Source organism: Pan troglodytes, chromosome 2, assembly GCF_028858775.2.
Source record: "Pan troglodytes isolate AG18354 chromosome 2, NHGRI_mPanTro3-v2.0_pri, whole genome shotgun sequence".
NCBI lineage: Eukaryota > Metazoa > Chordata > Mammalia > Primates > Hominidae > Pan > Pan troglodytes.
The window spans coordinates 146,735,059-146,757,290 of record NC_086015.1 but is presented as its reverse complement, the minus strand read 5'-3'; the positions used below and the strand labels follow the sequence as shown (position 1 = coordinate 146,757,290).

The 22,232-nt window shown below is 38.7% G+C and overlaps 1 protein-coding gene across 1 annotated transcript in view; it reads left to right on the top strand.

The window, feature by feature from the left end:
* SLC9A9 (solute carrier family 9 member A9) overlaps positions 1 to 22,232 on the top strand; it is a 582,779-nt gene that overhangs the window by 293,112 nt on the left and 267,435 nt on the right. Inside the window, exon 9 of the mRNA XM_001162912.4 lies at positions 2,173 to 2,261. Within this exon, the coding sequence (XP_001162912.2) occupies positions 2,173 to 2,261 (89 nt within the window). The remainder of the gene's footprint in view (positions 1 to 2,172; positions 2,262 to 22,232) is intronic.

Sequence of the window (22,232 nt, the reverse complement as noted above, 5' to 3'; positions counted from 1 at the left end):
ACATGGTCTGACTAGTTTTTAAAGAAGCGTTATTGCTAGGGGCTACCATGGGAGGCAGGGAGGCCAGTTAGGAAGCTATTGTTGTAATCCAGGCCAAAGGTTATGGGGGCTTGGAAAGGGATGCTAGGGATGGAGATGTTGAGAAGTGTTTGGGTTCAAGGTGCATTTTGAAGGACAAGTAAACAAAATTGCTGATTTGCAGTGAGAGGTGCACTTAGGGTGGTCCCAAAGTTTCCCCCTGGGCAGCAAAAAGAATGGATGCTATTACTAAAAAGGAGAAGGCAGTGGGAGAGGCTGCTTAATCATTGTGAGCCTGTTGTGAGATAGTAACTCACTGCAGTAAATAAGAAGATGTAAATTAAACAAGCACTGTTCTTGGCCCACAGTAGGTATTCAGACAATCTTAGTCCCTTCCTTATCCTTTGTAACACTTCTTTGTTACCTATTCTTGTTCTTACAATGAATTTATTTGCTATCCATACACAGACACACCTGCCCTTTTATTCACTACTTCTCTACAGATCAATATCTAGTCAAAACAGTGAACAGGTCAGCAAAACCTCACCCAGAAAACCCCCAATAGACTACACACTAGACAGACATAGGTCACATTTTTAAATAAATAAAGAGAAATGATTTATGCCAAAACAGTATACAGGGTAATCCTCCTTGTGCTTTGAAGTACTTAGTGCTTCAGCACACTAAAAGTTTCCCTGGTATTTGTTGCTTTTTAAGATAGAAATTCTGTGAATAGTAAAATAGTTTATAAGCATTTTTGCCTTAGAATTTCTGAAGAGATGCTAAGAAACTGAGAAGTTACCAAAAATCTGTTGAATTGCCTACTGAATAGATATTTCATGGTAAAATTTCCTACTTGTTTTATTCTTTTGTCTAAAATTTTGAAGCATAATGTTAAAAGGCAATAAGTCATGTAGATTTTACACATTTATGCAAATATGTGTTAGCAATGTTTTATCTAATGCTGACCTGAAAAATAACCAACATGTAAATAGAAGCATATAGTCTACATATTTTTTTAAAGCTCAGTTCTTTAAAATTCTTTGTTGCAGATTCACTTGAAATGTCAGTATTCAGTTCACATATCTCTATACTCTTAAGAATCATCAGCATTTAATTTATGAGTGTTTTTAGTTGGAAAGATTTTGCTGCTTAAAATTCAATTCAATCCCCTTGGTCTGAGTCAAGGAATACTTATATCTTTCATTTTTCCCAAAGCCCTCCTCTATGCCCAATTTCCCACAATTGAGTTAATCTTTAATCCAAAGTACACTGCAAGCTCCCACTGCTTCCCCACTCCAGCCCAGGGACAATAACACAGAGAATAACAGAGCCCAGGGACAGATAGCGTGTCGGTCTCATGGTCACTATTCCTCTGTCTCCAGAAAGCATCTAGTGTATGTGTGACTTCATGTACCTTTAAAGCTGATATGTGGTTTAAAAAATAAACCCTGCAGATGTCAAAAAGCAACTGAAGGTCCACTGTTGGTAGGAATCACACACGAACAGATCAGTTTACTTTCAAGGAGTGAATGCCTTGGGTGTGTTCGGCAGCAGGACAGAGCACCCAGCCTTTCCAAAGAGGCACAGGAGCAAACAAGGTCTCCTCTCTCTTGCTTGGCAAGTAGGAGCATTGGCAGGGGCAGCAAAACCCTTGTGGATGTCTTAGGTTTGTCAGTCATGACTTTTAATACTAAATTATGGTATGACAGGAACCTCTTCAGGCTACTCAAAGTATACAGCGGAAAGCAAATATCTTTCAGAAAATATGCCAGTATTTAGTATAAAATCCAGCAAAGTAGTTGGCACTGGCTATGAAAAATCCGGGGTTGACTATGGAGTCTTTTGTTCATGTTTTCAAATATAACTTTTCTAGCTCATGAACAGGGACCCGTTTATCTCCAGGAAGAATCTACTTCTCATGTTTATTTAGAATCTACTTCTTAATGTTTTTCTTTAGGTTTAATCCTTCAGGACCCTGTTTAAACCCTGTTTAAAGCAAGTGCAAGATTTACCTAGGTTTCATTATCATGGTAACTACTAGCAGTTTTAACTGTACTGACACCAAGTCTATTTTCCAACTGGAATAGCCCTAACCTTTGACTTGGATGGAAAAGAAAATTGGTTTTGACTGATCTGTTTTTTTAATTTCAGGGATAGTTGCTGTTCTCTTCTGTGGAGTCACACAAGCACATTATACCTACAACAATCTGTCTTCGGATTCCAAAATAAGAACTAAACAGGTAAAAGAAAAAATTTACTACAGACTTGGTCTCTTTTCTCAGTGAAATGGTTATGTAGCAATTCTGGCAGTATAGTCAGAAAGAGTTTCATTAGTAAAGGAAGAATGTAAGCTTAAGGCTTCATTACGAGTTGGATATTTATAGATTTTTTTCCCTCCGGGATAACCATTAACAATTCTCTTGGTTAGCAAAAATATAGTTATAATAGTCTCTCCCTCCTGAGAGATGTTGAACTTAGACTGTCAGTCTTAAAGATGAAAGGCATACAGTTGGTAATAATTCACAGTCACTTACATCTAAAAGCATTATAAGGCATGTGAGATTGTGTAGTTATAGAGAAAGAAGGAAATGAAGAAAAAGAAGGAAGTGAGGTTTGGTCTTTAATTGGGTGCTTTTGATGCCAAGCAAACTCAACTGCCAGTTGTCACACAAGCAGAATATATCTCCCTTATGCCAAGAACACATCTGTTTGGATATTTCCACATAAACACACAGATTCTTTCCACAGACATTTGCTGCACAGCCACTCTGCGCCAAGCACCATGCTAGCTACTAGGAATACAAGAACAGATAGTTTATGGCCCTGCCTTCAAGAGGTTCATTATCAAGACTGTTTCTGAGGACACAGATGTGTAACAAACAACTTGCCACAATTTTATAAGTGTTGTCATAGAAATACCTCTATAGTGTGCATAAGGAGCTTTAGTAGGACATCACCCTACAGTTAGGATTGAGAAAGTCAGGAGAAAGTTTCCAGAGATGATGCCCAACCTGGAGCTTGAAATATAAATAGAAGTTAACTAGGTAAAGATCTGGGGTCTACTAGAGGGTAGAAGGTAGCCACAAGGGCATTTGAGGCCAAGGGATCAGCATGAACAATATCTCTTGAGCAGCCAGTGGAAGCTCTGTAAATAGTTCAGCATGGCTTGTGAATGGGGCAAGGCTGAAGCAAGTGGGATACAGTGAGAGCAGAGACCAACTCATGAAATGACTTACGTATCTTGTGAAGGACTTTAGACTATAACCTATAGGTAATGGGGAGTGGCTTACATAACAGGAATGTATTGTCTTGGAGTTCTGGAGGCCAGAGTCTGAGATCAAGGTATTGGCAGGATAGCTCCTTTTGAGGGCTGTGGAGGAGAATCTGTTCTATCTCTCTCTCTCTTAGCCTCTGGAAGATTTCTGGAATCTTTAGTGTTCTTTGGCTTCTAGACACATCCACCCCAATCTCTGCCTTAGTGTTCATGTAGCATTCTCCCTGCATGCATGTCTACCACCAAATTTCCTCTTTTTATAGGGACACGGGTCATATTGAGTTAGGGGCTACCATACTCTGGTATGACCTCATCTTAGCTGATTACATTTACAATGACTCCGTTTCCAAATAAAGTCACATTTTGAGCTACTGGGGTTTAGGACTTCAACATATGAATTTTGGAGGAGCCCAGTTCAGCCCATAACAAGAAGTCATTGAAGGGTCCTAGGCAAAATAATTTTAAGATCATTGTAGTTCCATTTTAGGAATATGACTCTGGCAGACATGAGGAACATGGACCAAACAGCACTTGTATCAGTTAGCTTTTACAACCACACAACCCTAGTGTCATCCAACAATAATCATTTATTGATCACATACCTGCAAGCTTCAGCCATTTTGATCGGGGTTGGACTGGGTGCATCTGCTTGTACCAGCTGAGCTTGTGTATACGTCTGTTGGTTTTTGGGGGGCTCTATTCTAAAGTAGGCTTGACTGGTGGGCTTTGCTAGTGCCACATGTTTGTCATTCTTCTCCTGATAGAAAAGAAAGCCCCAGTGTTGAAGAAGTTACATTTCCATACTGTGCTTGTATCATATCTCCTAAATATCTCATTGGTCAAGGAAAATTATATGGCATAGTCCAGAGTCCAGAGGCCAAGCTGATCCCTGACCACAGTGGGAGAGCACTGCAAAGTTATATGGCAAAGAATGTGGACATAGGCAATGATGGAGAATTGGACTGAATGATGCAATCTAGCCCAAAATGCAAGTGGAGGTAGAGAGGTCTCTTTTAATAAACATGGTGATGCTGAGGACGTCTGATGTGATATTAGGGCAGTGGGAGTAGAGAAAGCAAAAGCAACCAAAGCAAAACCTGTAATTGACCAGAAATTCCTAAACAGGATTTCCTGAAAGCTTACTTTGAAGCCCTCCAGAATGAGCTATCACTTTCATCCCTCTTTGTCACATCCCAAGCTTGACTCTACCTCTACCTGCCCAGGGACTCTGCGAGGTCACCCTTCCCCTCTGCCTATCACCGCAAATGCCTCAGAGGAATCACAAGATGCAGTTACAGAAATCTTGAGGCCCCCTGAGCGAAACAAAAGAAAAAAGCCCCCCAAACAAAAACTGATACCAATATCCAGAAACCTCCAACATATAGTCTTTCAGAATCCTTTTAATTTTGAATACTACTAGCTTTCCCTAGGGCTTAAAGGGAAATGTCTTGGGCTGTTTTTTTCCTAACCTCTTTTGGTTCTCTGAGCATATTTGTATTCTGGGAAGCTGAACCCTGTTTAGGGACTTGCACTTTTAAGTCATTCTATCTAGACTGCTCAGCAGAACTTCAAAGATAACGCATCTCATGGCAAGACAGCAGCCCAGCATCTAGGGGAGACAAAGTCAAAATCAGTGCCCATAGCCTTCTGTTCTCCCTCTGAATGGCTTGAAAAGCCCTCCCTGACAGGTTGCCAGCATTCATTTTTACATAATTTTCTTTTAAGGAAGGAGAATGTTACAAGTTCTTTCCTTAACATCTAGGTAACTGCATATCCCCATCTTTGTTCCCCACACTGCCTTTTTTGGGGGGTGCCTGGATCATAGCAGAAGCTTAATAAATGCTAATTCCCTTCCACTTCATTTTCATCCCTTTCTTCATTTCTTTTCTATCAGGATCTGTCATTTTCTGCTTATTTTTTTCTTATAATATGTACATACACAGCCTATGTACATATTTATACATACTTGCATATCTATGCATGCCTATACACATGCACATCCCATACTGTAGTAAACAGAGTCTAAGGTCCCCACTTTGAAAGAGTGCAGTCAGAGGCTCTTAGCCACACTACAGGCTCTGCACTAGTGTAGCAAGCTGAGTTCAAATTCTCATGGGAAACGAATTACAAGTTGTAGAGAAATGCTGAGGCATGTACTAAAGAGGTTGCCACTGTGTCCTTTCTGAAACTGGGAAAGGTTTGGGAAGTATTATATGATGTTACATGGTTACAGTATCTTGCTCTACATATCCCCATGTTGTGTTCACACTGTCAACGGGAAGGTAGCAGTTACACAGCTGCTTTGCCTCTGTTGCCAGGACTGTTTAATGAGAGTGTAGGAAACCAATTAGTAAACTCAGGGAAATCCATGTAAATCACCTTTGAGTTATAAAATTCAAAGATGACATGATTTACAAAATAGTTCTATTCAACTGTGTCTATACCAGTTAATCAAATAGCTATATCTGGATACAAAGGCTTTAGAGAAGTATGCATTCTTTATAGCTTGAAGAATTAGAGTGCCTTTTTAAAGTTGTATTTTTTCATTTTAAGATATGTTTTGTCCATGATAATGACCCTTTAGATGTAGGAACTTCATTTCTGCTTCAACCTATGAAAACACATGTAACATCGCTATGTGTTAGGCAAAAAGCAGTATGACAGAGGCACTATGATGCTGTTACGCAACATAAGGATTTGTATTTTGAATACCAAAGCATCCTATTAAAGAGTGTATGAACATATGCAGCAATTCGTTTCCCTGGACTTGGAGTTCTTTGTTGCTTTAGGGTGTGCACATCAAGTCCTAGAGACAGACAGATACTGTAAGCCCTGTCTCTTACCCTGGGAGCTGAGCAGTGCTAGGGATACTCAAGATGGACATCAGCACACAGCAGTGTAGCCCGGAGGTCTCACCCAGGGCCATCCAGAAGACTATGTACAGACCCCATGAACCCACTCAGATGATTTCCAGCCTTCCTCCTACCCCTTTCCTCCCACATTCCCTCACCACCCCCACCGCCCCCAGACAGGCCTGGGAGCTTGCTATCTGGGCCAAACTCCAGGGTGTTCCCATCGGCTGTATTTACCTTGTCTGAGACTAACTTGCAAAACCATGTACTTCCATAGCATCCCTTTTGGTTAGAATTTCTCCTTCCCTTCACATGGTTGGCACCAAAAATTATTTCCAACAGATACACATGGGTAGATGAAATGAATGTAAATAATTACCATTTACTGTGCGTTAACATGTACAAAGTACTTATCTCATTTACTTTCTACTTACCTTTCTACCTAAGAGGTAACTCTTATTATCGCTGATTCCATTCATGCATTGAACAAATTTTTTTTGAGAGCCTACTTTGTGCCAGCCATTGTTCAAGGTACCGGGGATACAACAGTGAACAAAAAAAGAATTTCTAGTTGAGGAGCTTCATAGTAGTCAAAATAAATAAGCAAAGTATATAGTGCACTCATGGTAAGACATAAGGCCAATAATAAAGCAGGGAAGAGTAGCTAGGAGTATATGATGGGAAGGCAGGCTTGTAATATTAGATTGGGTGTCCAGAAAAGGCCTCAGCAAGGTGATATTTGAAAAAAAGTAAAAGAGGGAGCCATGTGGACATTTGGGACAGAACTGTAGAGAAATTGGGAATGACAGGTACAGAGGCCCCCTGGGGCAGGAGAACCAATGTGGCTGATATGGAGTGAACAAGGGAGAGTATGAGAGAAATAGCAGAGCAGTGAGAAGAGACAGGTCATGGAGAGCCCAAATGAGGTGGGGAAACACTTGAGACCTTTAAGTACAGGCATGTACATACGTTTTAGAAGAATAGAAGTATCCGGTATTAGCTAGGGAAGACTGTAAGAGTAACAGGTTTGGGGGAAAAATTATGAGCCCAGGGTTGACTTGTTAAGTTTGGGATGTGTATTAGTCAAAGTGGAGCTGTTGTGTAGCCAGTTGGACATAGAATTCTGGAGCTCAGAAGAGAGGTCTAGGAGAAAAATACAATTTTGAGAGTCATCAGCATATGACTAACATATAGAGATGATAATTGCATATCATATACAGATGATACTGAGAACATGAGACTGGATGAAATCTCTAAGACAGTGATAGAGAAGAGGTCCAAAGACCAATCTAAGGTACTCCAATGTTAAGAAATCCAAAATCAGCAAATGAGCCTGAAAGGTAATAGACATTAGGGAAAAGAAAAGCAAAGTATGGCGTCCTAGAAGTCAAAAGAAGAGTGTCTCAAGGAGCATAATGAATTATACCAAATGCTGCTGAAATTTCAAGTAAGATGAAGAAAATGAACATCACTGATGACAGTGATAAGAACAATGTTGGCAGAAAACCTGAATAGAATGGGTTCAAGGTAGAATAAAAGGAAAGAAATTGGAAACCTCCTGTATCAACAAGTACTTCATCGGAGTTTTGCTGAAGGGCAGCAGAGAAATGAGGTGATCGCTGGAGGAAGAAGTAGGACCAAAGAAAATATCTTTTTATTTTTAAGGTAGGAGAAATAACAGTGCTTGTTTATGTTAAGGAGATGAAACAGTAAAGAAAAAAATGATGTATTAGAGTTTTTTCTAGGCTTATAAGTAGCAGATCTCAAACTCAGATGTTTTACTTTGTGGTTCAAACTATGTTGCCTCTTACTAAATATCATTTGATTAGTAGATGGGATAGCACCAATTGTGGGGTATCATTTATTCAGTAAACCTTGAATGGGTGGAAGGAAAAACAAATGGATGTTTGGCCGTATTTATTATACTTTCAGCCAATTCAGATAATTAGTCATTTACTTTATATAGTATTTGATTCTGCTGTTTTTGAAAATCTACCTATTTCAGTACATTTTAATTTTTTATACAAATACAAGTTGGGATGGACATAGATGTTTTCATGTATTTGCTTTTGAAAAGCCAGATTCTTTGTCTAGCATTTATGGGCAAACAATGACATCTTCATTATAGCACATTCTTTCCAGATGCTTATTTTATTTCCATTCCCCCCAGATGATATTTATAGTGTTTATCGCCATTGAATGGAAAAGCAGCAATGCAAATCCAAATTTAAATTTCCAATAAAAGAAGACAGTGGGAGCCAAATTATATGTTCTGTGCATGACTCTGAAAATTCAAATAAAGGATCTGGAATATGGGAGCAGCAAGATATAGTGGAAAGGACACTTGGCTGAAAGTCTAGAAAACTGGGTCTTGCCCCCATCCTCTAGTACTCATGGTAGGGCCTCAGATAATTAATTTAACACACATGAGCTTTACTTTTTCCATCTGTAAAATGAATGATTGAACTAAATGACTGGGTTTTAAGGATCATGCTCTAGATCTAATATTCTTTTACTTGACATGGAGCATAACGTATGTGTCTGGTTCTTTCTCTTAGACTATAGTTGAGTAGGGATCACTTGATTAAAGACTGCAATGCATACAGATGAGAGGAGGAATTAGAGTTTGCCATTTAACTTGAGGCCAAATCACTGGGTACACCATTTCAAGAAGTTGTCAAAGCAAATCCAAGGATGAGGCAATCAAAAACCAAAGTCCCTGGTTCATACTGGAGTGAAAAGTTTCATACTGAGGGCTGAATGCTTCTTCCTGGAAAAACTCTCAGCTCCTAAGTGAGTGGTTGTGATGGCTTTTCCTAAGACTGCCTGCATCCTTAGGGTAGAGAGTAGAAACCTTATATTGCTACAACTCAGCATCTCAGGATATGACTGAAGACCTTACAGCTTTTTAATTCAAATATGGACTAATTGTGTTCTAAGAACTACAGTAGTTGCATGGCTGGCACCATGCTGGAAGCCAGGGAGACAAGGGAAAATACCACGTGGTTCTTGTCCTTTGGAGGTCCTAATATAGCAGAAGACATACACATGCACACAAACATACATATGCATATGCATGCATGCACTCACATGCACAAACAACCACATGTGGCAGATATTAACATAGAGGGATGCACAACATGTCATGGAAACCGAGAACTGAATTGCTTACTGGAGGCAAGGTTTTCATGAGAAGCTGGTTTTTGGGTTGGGTGTTTTGGAGTTTGGGTGTAGAATTAATTAGGATATTGTCACGCAGATTTCATGGAGGATAAAATCAAAAAAAGAATAGAGTATGCAAAAATATAAAACTAAGAAAGAGCTTGAAAGCAATCCTAAACAAAAAGAACAAAGCTGGAGGCATGAAGTTACCCGAATTGAAACCATACTATAAGGCTACAGTAACCGAAACAGTATTTTACCAGTACAAAAATGGACACATAGGGCAATAAAACAGAATAGAGAACCCGGGAATAAAGCTGCACACCTACTACACCCATCTGGTCTTTGACACAGGCAACAAAAAAAAGCAATGGGGAAGAATCCCTGTTCAATAAATGGTGCTGGGAGAGCTGACTTGCCACATGCGGAAGAATGAAACTGGACCCCTACCTTTCACCATATACAAAAACTAACTTAAGATGGATTAAAGATTTAAATGTAGGACCTTAAACTATAAAATCCCTAAAAGAAAACGTAGAAAATATTATTCTGGACATCAGTTTTGGGAAAGGATTTGTGACTAAGTCCTCAAAAGCAATTGCAACAAAAACAAAAACTGACAAGTGGGACCTAATTAAGCCAAAGAGCTTCTGCACAGCAAAAGAAACTATCAACAAAGTAAACAGACAACCTACATAATGGGAGAAAATATTCACACACTATGCATTAGACAAAGATCTAATACTAGAATCTATAAGAAACTTAAACAACTAAATGAGCAAAAAACCCCATAAAAATTGGGCAAAGGGCACTTTGGAAGGCCGAGGTGGGCGGATCACAAGGTCAGGAGATCGAGACCATCCTGGCTAACACAGTGAAACCCCGTCTCTACTAAAAATACAAAAAAATTAGCTGAGCGTGGTGGCAGGCGCCTGTAGTCCCAGCTACTTGGGAGGCTGAGACAGGAGAATGGCGTGAACCCAGGAGGCGGAGCTTGCAGTGAACCGAGATCGCACCACTGCACCCCAGCCTGGGCCACAGAGCGAGACTCCGTCTCAAAAAAAAAAAAAAGAAAAGAAAAAGAAAAAGAAAATTGGACAAAAGACCAAAGGACATGAACAGACACTTCTCAAAAGAAAACATACAAGTGGCCAAGAAACATATGAGAAAATGCTCAACATCACTAATTATCAGAGAAGTGCAAATCAAAACCATAATTAGATATTATCTTACACCAGTCAGAATGGCTGTTCTTTTTAAAAAGCAGATGCTAGTGAGGCTGTAGAGAAAAAGAGAACTCATACACTGCTGATGGGAATGTAAATTAGTTCAGCCACCATGGAAAGCAGTTTAGAGATTTTTCAAAGAACTTAAAACAGGACTACCATTTGACCCAGCAATTTCATTACTTGGTATATATCCAAAGGAAAATTAGTCTACGAAAAATCATGCATTCATATGTTCTGCAGCACTATTCATAATAAGAAAGACATGGAATCAATCTAGGTGTCCATCAACAGTGGACTGGATAAAGAAAATGTGGTACATATACACCACAGAATACTACACATCCATAAGGAAGAATGAAATCATGTCTTCTGCAGCAACATGGATGCAGCTGGAGGCCATCATCCTAAGCAAATTAACACAGGAACAGAAAACCAAATACCATATGTTCTCATTTGTGAATGGGAGATAAACATTGGGCACTCATGGACATAAAGATGGCAACAGTAGACACTAAGAGCTACTAGAAGGCAGGGAGGGAAAGAGTAAGGGTTGACAATACAACTATTGTGTACTTTGCTCACTACCTAGGTGACAGGATCAGCCGTACCCCTAACTTCAGCATCATGCAATATGCCATGTAACAGAAGTACACGTGTAGTCCTTCAATCTAAAATAAAAATAGGAAAAAAAAAAAAAAAAAGCTTGACAAGTCCCAGAAACAGAGGTAACACACTGTGACTAGGTCCCAGGTTGCCTCAGAGAAATAGGTAGGGGTGGGCCGCTGGTATAGGTTAGGGGGCACTGAAGGGAAGCGTGTGGAAGACAGCTGAGAATGAAAATGGAAAGGTAAGTCCAGATGAACCTTTTACTGTCTCAGTATGCTCCCCTTGGAAGAATTCTATCCTATAAGGGTAATAATTGGTTAAGCCTTTTAGGCATAGAGATAATGATAATAATCAGATTTCTGTCTTACAAAGATAACCATGATAGCATCATTGAGGAAAAACTGGACAATTCATGGTATTTTTGTCTCTATTAGTGGTTTTAAGGGTTAGTTATGAGAAAACATGGTAAGTGACTTCCAGGACATCAATCTTAACACTCACCACACTTCTTTTTAGTAAACTCTGTACATATATAACATCTAAATTTATCTTAACCTTCTGTGACTCCAGACATATTTTTGTCCTGTTTAAACTCTTAGGATATTGTGGTCTATATGAAAAGTTTATGGAAATTTATTGTCTGATTTTGCCTTGAACTTAGGAGCTAGATAAATTCTTTCTGAATTAATAAATTAATGAGTGAATGAATTATGACCATTAACATTCCAAGATAAAAAATAGAGAACATATGCTAATTAATGGTTTTATTTAATTCTGATATTATGCATTAATTTAAATTTAATGAGTTGGATGCATAAGGCAAATGTCTAGGGTAATCTTGACATATTGAAAGAAAGATGTAGTACAATTCCATTACTTGCGTGTTTCCTGCAGTGTGTCCATGCCTTATTGATTTGCATTACAGTGGGTTTTTGATTCGGTTTTGTGCATTTTTTTCTATTTCTTTTAACAAAAGCAGTCACGTTCCATCCCAGTTACCTGTTCCAAGGCACAGTGGAGAGAGAATGTCATGGGCAACAATGCCTCTGCCTCGCTAGCTTCTGAGAAGATCAAAGATATCTTCATAAAGCATAGAATTGCCTTTTTTTATTACTCTAATTACATTTCTTTTGTAAAGAGTTCTACCACTTTTCTTCTCTCTGTCATTCAAAATATCTTTAAAAATACCATCCTAGAAGGGTTGAATTTATAAATGATGGCAAAGTGTTTAAATTTCGCCTTAGCTAAGCTGGTGATTCTTTTCAATGAAACTCATTATATTGTATAAAGGACATTTAGTAGTTCAGCTAATACGTGTTTCCTTTTAAATGCTAATGATAGTGGAGCTCCCACATCATGGCAAGAACACATTGTACTTTCAGTGCCCAGAAAGAATTATTTCCCTACTTGAGAAGCCTTTACTCCACGACCAACATGTATTATAGTAGGAGCCACAGATAAATATTTGGCACCTTCAATAGTGGGTACCTTCTATGTCCTGGGTACTGGGACCCAGGGAGAAATAAAGATAAGTAAGACATCCATGCTTCTCCGTGAAAATATTTTATGTAAATTTTTTTATCTGACAAAGCTGTAGATGGACTATAACTTCTCAGTTAAATCTGTCCTACTTTCTCACCCACAAATCTGTTTATCATAGCATATAATTGCAGTTGGAAATTTTAAGTCATGAAATCAAAGAAGTTCAGAGCTAAGGGAAACTATAAACTTTTGAACCCAGAATTTTATTGGAGGAAACTGAAACCCAGGGAAATTCAATGACTTCAAGGGCTTGGACCAGTTTTCCAACCCAGGGTCAACCTGGACATGGGTCATTGCTCAAAGGATATGCACTGTAAATTAAAAATACACAGCACCTCCCTCTAAAAACATTTGGTATATTTGTTATATATTGCTGTGTAACAAATTACTCCCAAATTTAGCAGCTTTAAACAACAAACTTGTATTATTATTTCATATAGTTTGTGAAGTCCTGGAATCCAGGAGTATCAGCTTTGCTGGGTGGCTTTGGCTCAGGGTCTCGTGAGGTTGCTGACAAATTGTTGGTCAGGGCTTCCGTGTCTCAAGGTTTGGCTGGGGCTAGAGAATTCTCTCCAAGAGCCTCATTTACGTGGCTGTTGGCAGAAGACCTCAGTTCTTCCACCCGTGTCCTCCATCGGGCTGCTTGGGTGTCCTCGTGATGTGAAAGCTTACTTTGCCCAGAGCAAGTGAAACCAGAGAGAGCAAAAAGACAGAAGCAATGGTTCTGATTAACTAGTCTCTAAAGTTGTTTACTGTCATTTCTGCCATATTCTATTTGTGTCTCTAAAGTTGTTTACTGTCATTTCTGCCATATTCTATTTGTTAGAATCGATTCCATAAAATTGGACCATGAGCAATGGGAGGGGATTAATTCCTTTACATTTTGAAGTGGTGGTGGGGGAAGGGGTGTCAAATAATTTGTGGACATTTTAAAGTACCAGGAGACCCAATGCCATTTTTGGAAGTAATTGTTTGATAGTGCTTTTAATTTCGTATATGGTTGAATATTTAGGTTTTCTGCTTCTTCATTCAATTTTAGCCATATCCATTTTCTTAGTAAACCATCTATCCTACCCAGGTTTTAAAAAATTTAGTATCAACAATTGTTGAACACTATAACGTGTCAGGCACTGAACATATATGTTTCATATAAGTTATTCTTATTAATGTTCACATAAAATCTACAAGGTGAAGACTATTATTAATCAGATTTTATAGTCTTAGAGAAGTTAAGGCCACACAAAGAATAGAGTAGTGCATCACAACTCGTTGTTTTTAATGTCCTTTGTATGTATTTGAGTATAGACCTTTTCTTACAGAAAATTACATGCATGTATTTTCCCTTTTTATTAAATTTATGAAACTTTACACATGATCCTGATCATTTTCAATTTATTTATGCATTCTACTGTTTTATCCTTTTATCACTAATCCATTCTTCTTCCTCTCCTTGGGCTTTCTGTTTTTCTTCCCTGTCCCCTTAACAGAGGATGATGAAGGGAACTCCGTTCCTGCAGATCACCACTCTCCTCCATTTTCTTATTTCCCTGCTTTACTACAACCCTGAGAGGGCCTTAATAGGTAGAGCCAAGAATAGTCTTTTCTTTTTTCACCAAAATATTGGTGCTGTCTCATCATCTATCCTGTTCACCTATTTATCTTATGACAGATATATTATTCCATTTTGCCTCTGCTGGCTTGCTTTCTTCAGGATTCATCAGCATTCTACATAACTAAGAGTACTTGAACAATGTTATTGTTGTTTTATTCTGCTTCTTTATCACCATCATAAAAGGCTCTGTATCAGAGTCACCTCCCAAGACTATCTCTACCCAATAGGCAATGTCTTGGTGGCACATACTAATTTACCTTTAAATGTCTTACTGACAAGTTTCCAAAATCTTCCCTTAATTTTTCTTTCTCATCCCCACCAAGCCCTAAGAAAGTATACTTACCTCATTTAGCCTTTTCTAAATATTAATTTTCTTTATTATATTTTCCCCCAAATCATGGTTTTGTATTCTTTCTCACTATGTAGAGCCCCAACTCCTTAAAAAGATAGTGCTCACTTGCACGCTCTCTCTCTCTCTCTCTTAATTTTTCACTTTAAGAAAACAAAAACTGCCATCATCAAAGCTTGGATATCAACATATAAATTTCATGTCCTTCTATGTATGGATCTGATTCAATGCATAATGGAAAATTTTATGTGAATGGAATTTAGGAGATCAGCTGGCCTGGTACCTGCTTTGATAACACTCAAGAGAGATGGTTGCCCATTATTACCTTAAAATTTCTAAGGATGGCAATGGCATAACCCCCTTTAATAGCCCATTACAGTTTTATCATCCTGTTTGATAGGTGTAAGTATGAAGGGCTTCAGTCTCATAATGGCATTTTAGAATGATAAATGGAAATTACTGTAATTTTTCTACTTATTTCAATTAAATTTTATTGATGCAGTGCAGAAAACATCAAGGCTGAATATGTGTGCCTGAGCATGTGTTTGTTAAAGAATGTCGCCAAATTTAAGGATGCCATTTCCTTAATGATCTTGAAAGATGCAGCAAATGTATTTAATAAAACGTTAAGTCTTTGTGCAATTCCTTCAGAAAAGAAATTGAATTGCTTCTGGAGGCACAGCTCAAAAATCCAAAGAATCCTATCAGTGGAGATATGATATATAACTGAATAAAGTACCCGAGAGGGAAGTCTAATAAGTGAGAACAAGAGTTTGGTTTTAGGAGAGTCACTTAATACAATTGCTCTGGGTTACATTGAAAAAGGACTTGATTGGAATCAGCTGTGACCAATCTCTTCTTAAGGGAGAATAAACTGTTATGATAGACCTGCCTCAACAGTGAATACCTAGGTAACAAACTATTACTGTTGTATTTTTCCACTGGTTCTAACTGTTAAAAAAAAAATCTCTGCTTTAAAACAGGTTTCTTTTCCTTGTTTGTGCTGTGCCTTGCTTTGTTCAAATTAAAATTTCAAGAACAAACAAGAAGGGAAAAATCCCTGTTGAAAAATAAAGGAATGCTTCTGTTAGGAAAGAATGTCTAACCTTGCCTTAGTCACTGTAAGTATATGAATTCACACAGTTCTTTTCCCCTAGAGATCTGTGAAAACATGATCATTGAGACTCACATCTGGAGAAAGTGTGATTTGGGGTTTCCAGGACAATTGCTTCATACCCCAGCCCTTGACTTGCTTTCTCTTTCTGAAGATGTTGCTCTGATTATAGTATGGGGGCCTATAACGTAGGGCCGGGATAGAAGATCTCTTGGCCAACTAGAAACAGACAGGCACACAGAGATCAGAGCTAGCACTTGGAATGAGTCCTGGCAGAGTTTCAGTATTCTGAATTCTGACACACCAGGTTTCTGGATGGTTAATGTGCAGTTCTGTGAGTAGTGCCGAGGTCTTCCCTAGGGCCACAAAAGAAATTATGTTTTAACTTTTTATGTCCTTATTCAGGTGTTCTTAAATGGTGGTCTGCAGGCTGGTGTCATAGTGATCCATTATTATGACACTGCCTGTATTCATTTCTGGCATAAATTAATAATTTGCAGTATCCCCTAGGGAAAACACTACTATTCTTCCCCTTTGTACTGATTGATTCTTTGGGTTTTGGCTTGCTTTTATAGTACCAAGTTGAGGTCTATAGGGGTCTTTTGCTTCATCCAAGCATACTAGAGACTAAAAGAGTTTGAGACAATCTAACCTTCCAGGGGAAAAAATAGTCTAATTTTAAGGGAACATTTTTTTCCTCATTCGACCCTGCCAAATGTTTCATGTAATTTCTGCGCCGTTTGTAGGACTTGGATATACTGGCCTGTAGAATAAGGCAACATCACTCTTTAAGGATATTCCCTATGTTCTAGGCAGAAAACACTTTATATATGTTCCAGAATGTTCATGGACCTAAGGCCTAGGCAACCCAAAAGAAGGAATTTGGATTTCATCCATAATTGGGATTTAGACGTGTAGTGATATATGTGTGAAAAGAAGCTAATGAAAGAAGTCAGACACAGGAAAGGATAACTAAACCTTTAAGAGGAAAATGCCTATAAATGGAAAGGAGTTTGATGTAGCCTGAGGGCCAGCATCCTCTTGTGGGACACTGTGAGAATGAACTTGGCCCTCCCAACCCACCTGCCTGCTGGTATGCTTGCACTCTGAGAAAGGGAGGCACTAAATGGTAACGTTTCGGGGGGAGTAAATTGTTTCCCTGGGAACACAAGTGACCCTGCTGGAGCCCACCCCATCCCCAGAATGCTGAGATGTAAACTTGAAAGAATTTAAGTGGATGCTCAACTCTAAGGGACCATCTCTGAAAGAACTGAACACATAAAAATGAAGTACCTTCCTGCTAATTGAAGAGAAATAAGTAGCCAAGACAGACAGTCAAAGATGGAGCTTAAGCTGCCAGAGGCAGAAAACATAGCAGATACTCTAAGGAGTGAGGCAGTCCTGAAATTGCAGGTGGCAGGTGGCAGAAGAGTGGGCAGCAGTGGGGAGGGAGCACAGGCTGCAGTTGGAACCCAGCAAGGGCAGGTTGGTGCAGGCAGCTGAGGGATGGGCAGCTCCAGGCTCTGACAACACATGCCACCCAGCTCCCTCCTCTTGGAAACTCCCAGAGCAGTAATGCTCAATCCTGGGTGCATGTTAGAATTTTTTTACAAATCCCAGATACCCGGGCTCCATGCCCAGGATTTCTAATTTATTTAGTCTGGAGTGGGACCTCAGCTGCAGTATTTTAAACTCTACCTAAGTGATTCTAAAGAGTGGCCAGAGTTGAGCATCTAGAAAGACACCAGATGCTGGACACCAGATGCTGAGGTCCTGTCATTTTGCAGGTGTGGTTTTGGATTCAGCAGATCAGAGCCAAACTGTCCAAGTGAGTTCAAGGGGAAACCACATGCTGATAGGCTTGGGACTTGGGACTCTAGAGAGTTTAAAAAATCTTGCTGGCCAGTGGCTCCCCCAGAGATTCTGATGCAATTGGCAGGAGGTGCAGCGTGGGCAGCAGGATTGTTTCCAGCTTCCCAGATGGTTCTAATATGCAGCAGCGCTTGAGAACCAGTGACCTAGGGCACAGTAATGTCACTCATGAAGATCCCTTTGGGGAGTCCTGTAAATATTTAAGACAAAAGAAAACTCTGCAAGGGATTTTATATTCTGGGTGAGTAGGTGGAGACTTAGAACTATCAAGATTTGGCTATTTGTATAAGTACATTTATATTCACAGGCAGGGTGTTTCTAAGACATTACCCAAATAAGTATTCCCACAGTTCTCAGATATGGGAAGGCAGTCCCACAGTCAAAACCAAAAAGAACAATTGTCAAGCTCCCTTCTACAGTGACTTGCTTGCCTGCCTGAAGCTCACAAATGGAGGTTTCACTTTAAGATGCACAGATTCATTGTAGTAATCGCAGCATGTAAAACTGTTAGGCTACATAAAAAAAAAATGGGAATCTACTTTCACTTCTTTGATTTTAAACTTAGTAAAACACAAATTTGGTTAATATTTATGGACTAATAGGTGCCAGTTAGTGAAAATTAGTACCTTTGACCCTCACAATAACCAGCGGGCTATTATTGGCAACTATTTTACTGAGGAGGAAGCTGGGATGCAGAGAGAATAAGTAATTTACATGGGTCTACACAAGTAAACATGGGTGGGAAATTGGGACTGGAACTAATTCCAAGTCCAGTTCTTTACCCACCTCACCCAGCTACTTTTCTTTCATCTCTATTGAGTCAAAAGTAACCTCCAGCTTACCTCTCACTTTCCAGTTTCAGTTTCATATAGTAATTTACATATGATGCATTTCATGAAACACATCTGGAAAGTTACTAGGTATAGAATCTATAGGAACCTTTGCTATCTATTCTATTATGCCATAGATAATTCTAGAAAACAGTAAAATTTCTTCACTTTTTCCCCACCTACAATTATTTGGCGCCCCAATGAGTAGTATCTTCTCAGTGTCAATTCTCTGGAGGTTTAAGAGACTGTAATGAAATCTCATCAGCTGTGTTTCTAATTAGCATTCTCTACCATGTGTGAATTAGGAGAAAACTCATCTTGTCTATTTCTTAGAAACTATGGCTAAGGTACACTTTGATAATGTTCAGGACTGTGTATGGGTGGAACATTTTAGATATAATGGAGTAAATATGTAAAGAAGAATCAAATGTGTATTTAAAGTTATAATCTATGTGAAAATATTATTATATATATTTGGGTTACGAATTGTAGAATCTTTAACATTCTCAAGAGCATTCATCTTAGAATACCTTATTCTACTCGCCAAATCCCTTCCCCAATGAAAAGCTCCTTTGTATCTTAAGTCGAAAGTACTCTAAAATCTCTTATCACCATAAGGAACATATTAAACTAGTTGGTAATAGATAAAGAAAATCCTATTTCCAAAAGTGAATTTTACTACTTAATTTTAAGCAAGTTACACAATGTTTTCCAAAGTTAAACAAACAAAAAATAAAGAAAGTAAATTTACTGATAATGTTCAACTGGACATTAAAATATACTGCTCTGATATCGTTGTCAGAAAGCGAAAAGATATGACCTGACTCGTTTTTAGCTTTTAACGTGTATCTTTCTGTTCAGAAACATTATATACTAGTGGATTTTGTGATATAGAAAATATTCCAACTTTCATGAAAGAACTCTAAAGTGTTTTAACCTGTCTTTAAGACTTGCTCCAGTCTGTCTATTCTTCAGTAGCTTAATTTTACTTCAACTTGAATATGCCTTCTCAGTGCTTTCAAGTTATTCTTTCCTGAATGTTTTCTTTAGTCAAGGATTATGATTTAAGTGGTAACATATAGGAATTAGGTACCAGATCTCCTTTTAAAAGAAGAATGGTTTAATTTCTGTTGTCCACCCAAACATGTATATGATTCATGTGATCAAAGTTACTTTTTCTGTCACTTTTTTTTAAGGCCTCAACCTTGGAATTCTATTTGGGGAAAAAAAATGCTTGATTTTAAATTGCATCAAAAGCTTCAGCTTATGCCACAGAGTACAAAAAAGTGACTGTTTTTAAGGTTTTTTCTAAAGCAAAATGTTAGGTGTATAGTTTCCCAATGACTTCAGTAAGTGTTGCAATTTAAAGAAAATCTCAAGCCAAACTGAATGTATTTATCCAAATACATCTTTTTGATCCCGCTATTCAGCATCCCAACTTGTTGACCAGAGTTTCCAGACGTCAAGCCTAGCACCCACTTGGGTCATTAAGAAATTATTAAATCTGCCCTGTTGGTCAGCACATGGGGCGCAGGTAGGTGCCAGGACCCCAGCTCTGCCCTTCTGACACTTCCTGGGAGTAAACCCAAACCTTGTGTGTCAAAATGCCCTGAAGCTTAACATCAGCCAGTGGTCTGCCTGCTAAAAAAACTCCCACCATCTGTATCCAAGCAGCATCATTGCCTGACCCTGGAGAGTAGCAGTTCCAGAGCTCTGGGTGAGGCATCTAATGCAGTGAGCTCCAGGAGAGAGCAATTAGCACAGGAATGAACGTCAGACTTCTGGGCAGCCATTTTGAGGAAACCAGTATAAAATTTTCACATTGTACAGGCCATCAAACTTCATGGTCACACTTTTTTTTAACTTTGACCTAGGTGAACAGAGAATTGATTTGATTTGTAGCTTTGCTGGGTAGAAGTTACACATTATTTAAAATCATTTTAGAATTTATTTTCAAATTTCAAAAAGCACCAAAACATCCTTTTTTATATTCCTTTGACTTCCAGATTTGCCTGATTCATGAAACATTATTATCTTTTAATTACTATAATTACTATAAACTGGTCTTGAGTTTCAAAGTATCATCTAATAACTGGATTAATTTTCAAGGTATTAAATGTGGGCTTTCTTCCCATAAACTGTTCTTTAAGTGAAATCTGGGCAAGGTGATTATTATACCCACTTTTTACCATATGAAATCTTTAATAAAAGCATTTGCCATAGCTTTGTAAATTATTCCAACTTGCAAGATATGACTCAATTTATTCATGGATGCTTATGTTGGAAACTGCATTATATTTTAGACAACAGGTTAGGTGGACTAAACCTAGAAATGTATTGCATTGTAGGAGATATCTACATTATTATTTTCTGAAAAATGTGCATAGAGCGCTTCATAAATGTTCACCTCATTAACAAAGAAATGCCATTTCACTTTAACTACAAAGACCTTTCCCTGACAGAGGCATTTGCAACAATGGCCTATTTAAATTCTTTCTCTCTCTTTCTCAGACATATTTTTAAAAATACCCTTACCTCCAAATGATTCTGATATATGATATCTAAAGATGTAGGGTTTTTTTATGGTTATGCATCAGTAACAAAACAAAGGTCAGCTTTGCTGTGTTTCGCATATGGTATGCTCATGTGTCTGACTACTTCATCTGTGTGGCCTCACTTATTGCATTTTTCCAAATTTTTGTGTCTTCATCTTTTTTGGAGCCTCTTCTGCTTTGGATCTATGACTTCTGGAATTATTAATACCTGGCCTAATGCCTACCAGAAGTCAAAGGATACAAATATTGAATTATCCTGTGTGTCTTGAGGTCAGTCTTCATAGAACCTCAGCATCTGGGAATTAAGGCAAGTAGGAGGACAAGCACTAGATGTGGAAGACCTGGGTTCTCAGCCCGGGTCTGCTCATGTATTTGTGGTACGTCCTGGAGCAAGGCCCCAGGTCGCTGTGAGCCAGGGAATGTCAGCCCCATGAGAGCAGGGACTTGGTCTGGTTTGTTCACAGCTATATTGCAGTGTCTAGAAATGTGCCCAGCACATGTAGGTCATCACTTTTTATTTGTGGGTGAATAAATGAGTTGCAATGTTCTCTGTACAGGCCTGGGCCCACATGGGCAGTTAGTGAAAACCTCCATAGGCCCTGCTCCCCTTGGGGCCCACACAACACAGGATTAAGTTCTCTGAGGGGAGTGACATGGTTCTCTGGGGCTATATAACAAAGGACCCCGATAGAGAAGTCCTTGAGAAGAGACTCTTCAGCTGAGACCTAAAGAATAATTAGGTGTGAACAGGCAAAAGGCGTTGGCAAGAATGACAGCATTGCGGGCAGAGGCCTCATCACAGGGGAGATCCTGGGTCACTTGAGGGACTGAAGGGCCCTAGCATCCCTAAAGTGATTATCTAAGTGAGATATGTACCAGAATGAGTGGAAATATCATTAAATCATAGAGTTATAGGGCTGGAAGAAATCCCATTACTCAAACTAGCCCATGTCGGCTACATTTTACCATTTGAAAACTGAGGACCAGAGGTCTCTGAGCAAGTTCTGAACCTTAAAATGAGGGTTTTTTTTCCTTTTTATATTCGAGTTTCATGATTTTTATAAAAATTCAAGTGGTACAAAAGCTTGTAAAGTAAAATTTAAGTTTCCCCACTCAAGAAGTAACTGCTGTATTAGAGACTGGTGTATATCTTTTTAGAAGTATATATCCATTGATGTTTTTAAACAAAAAAAGTGATTATACTATAATTGGTA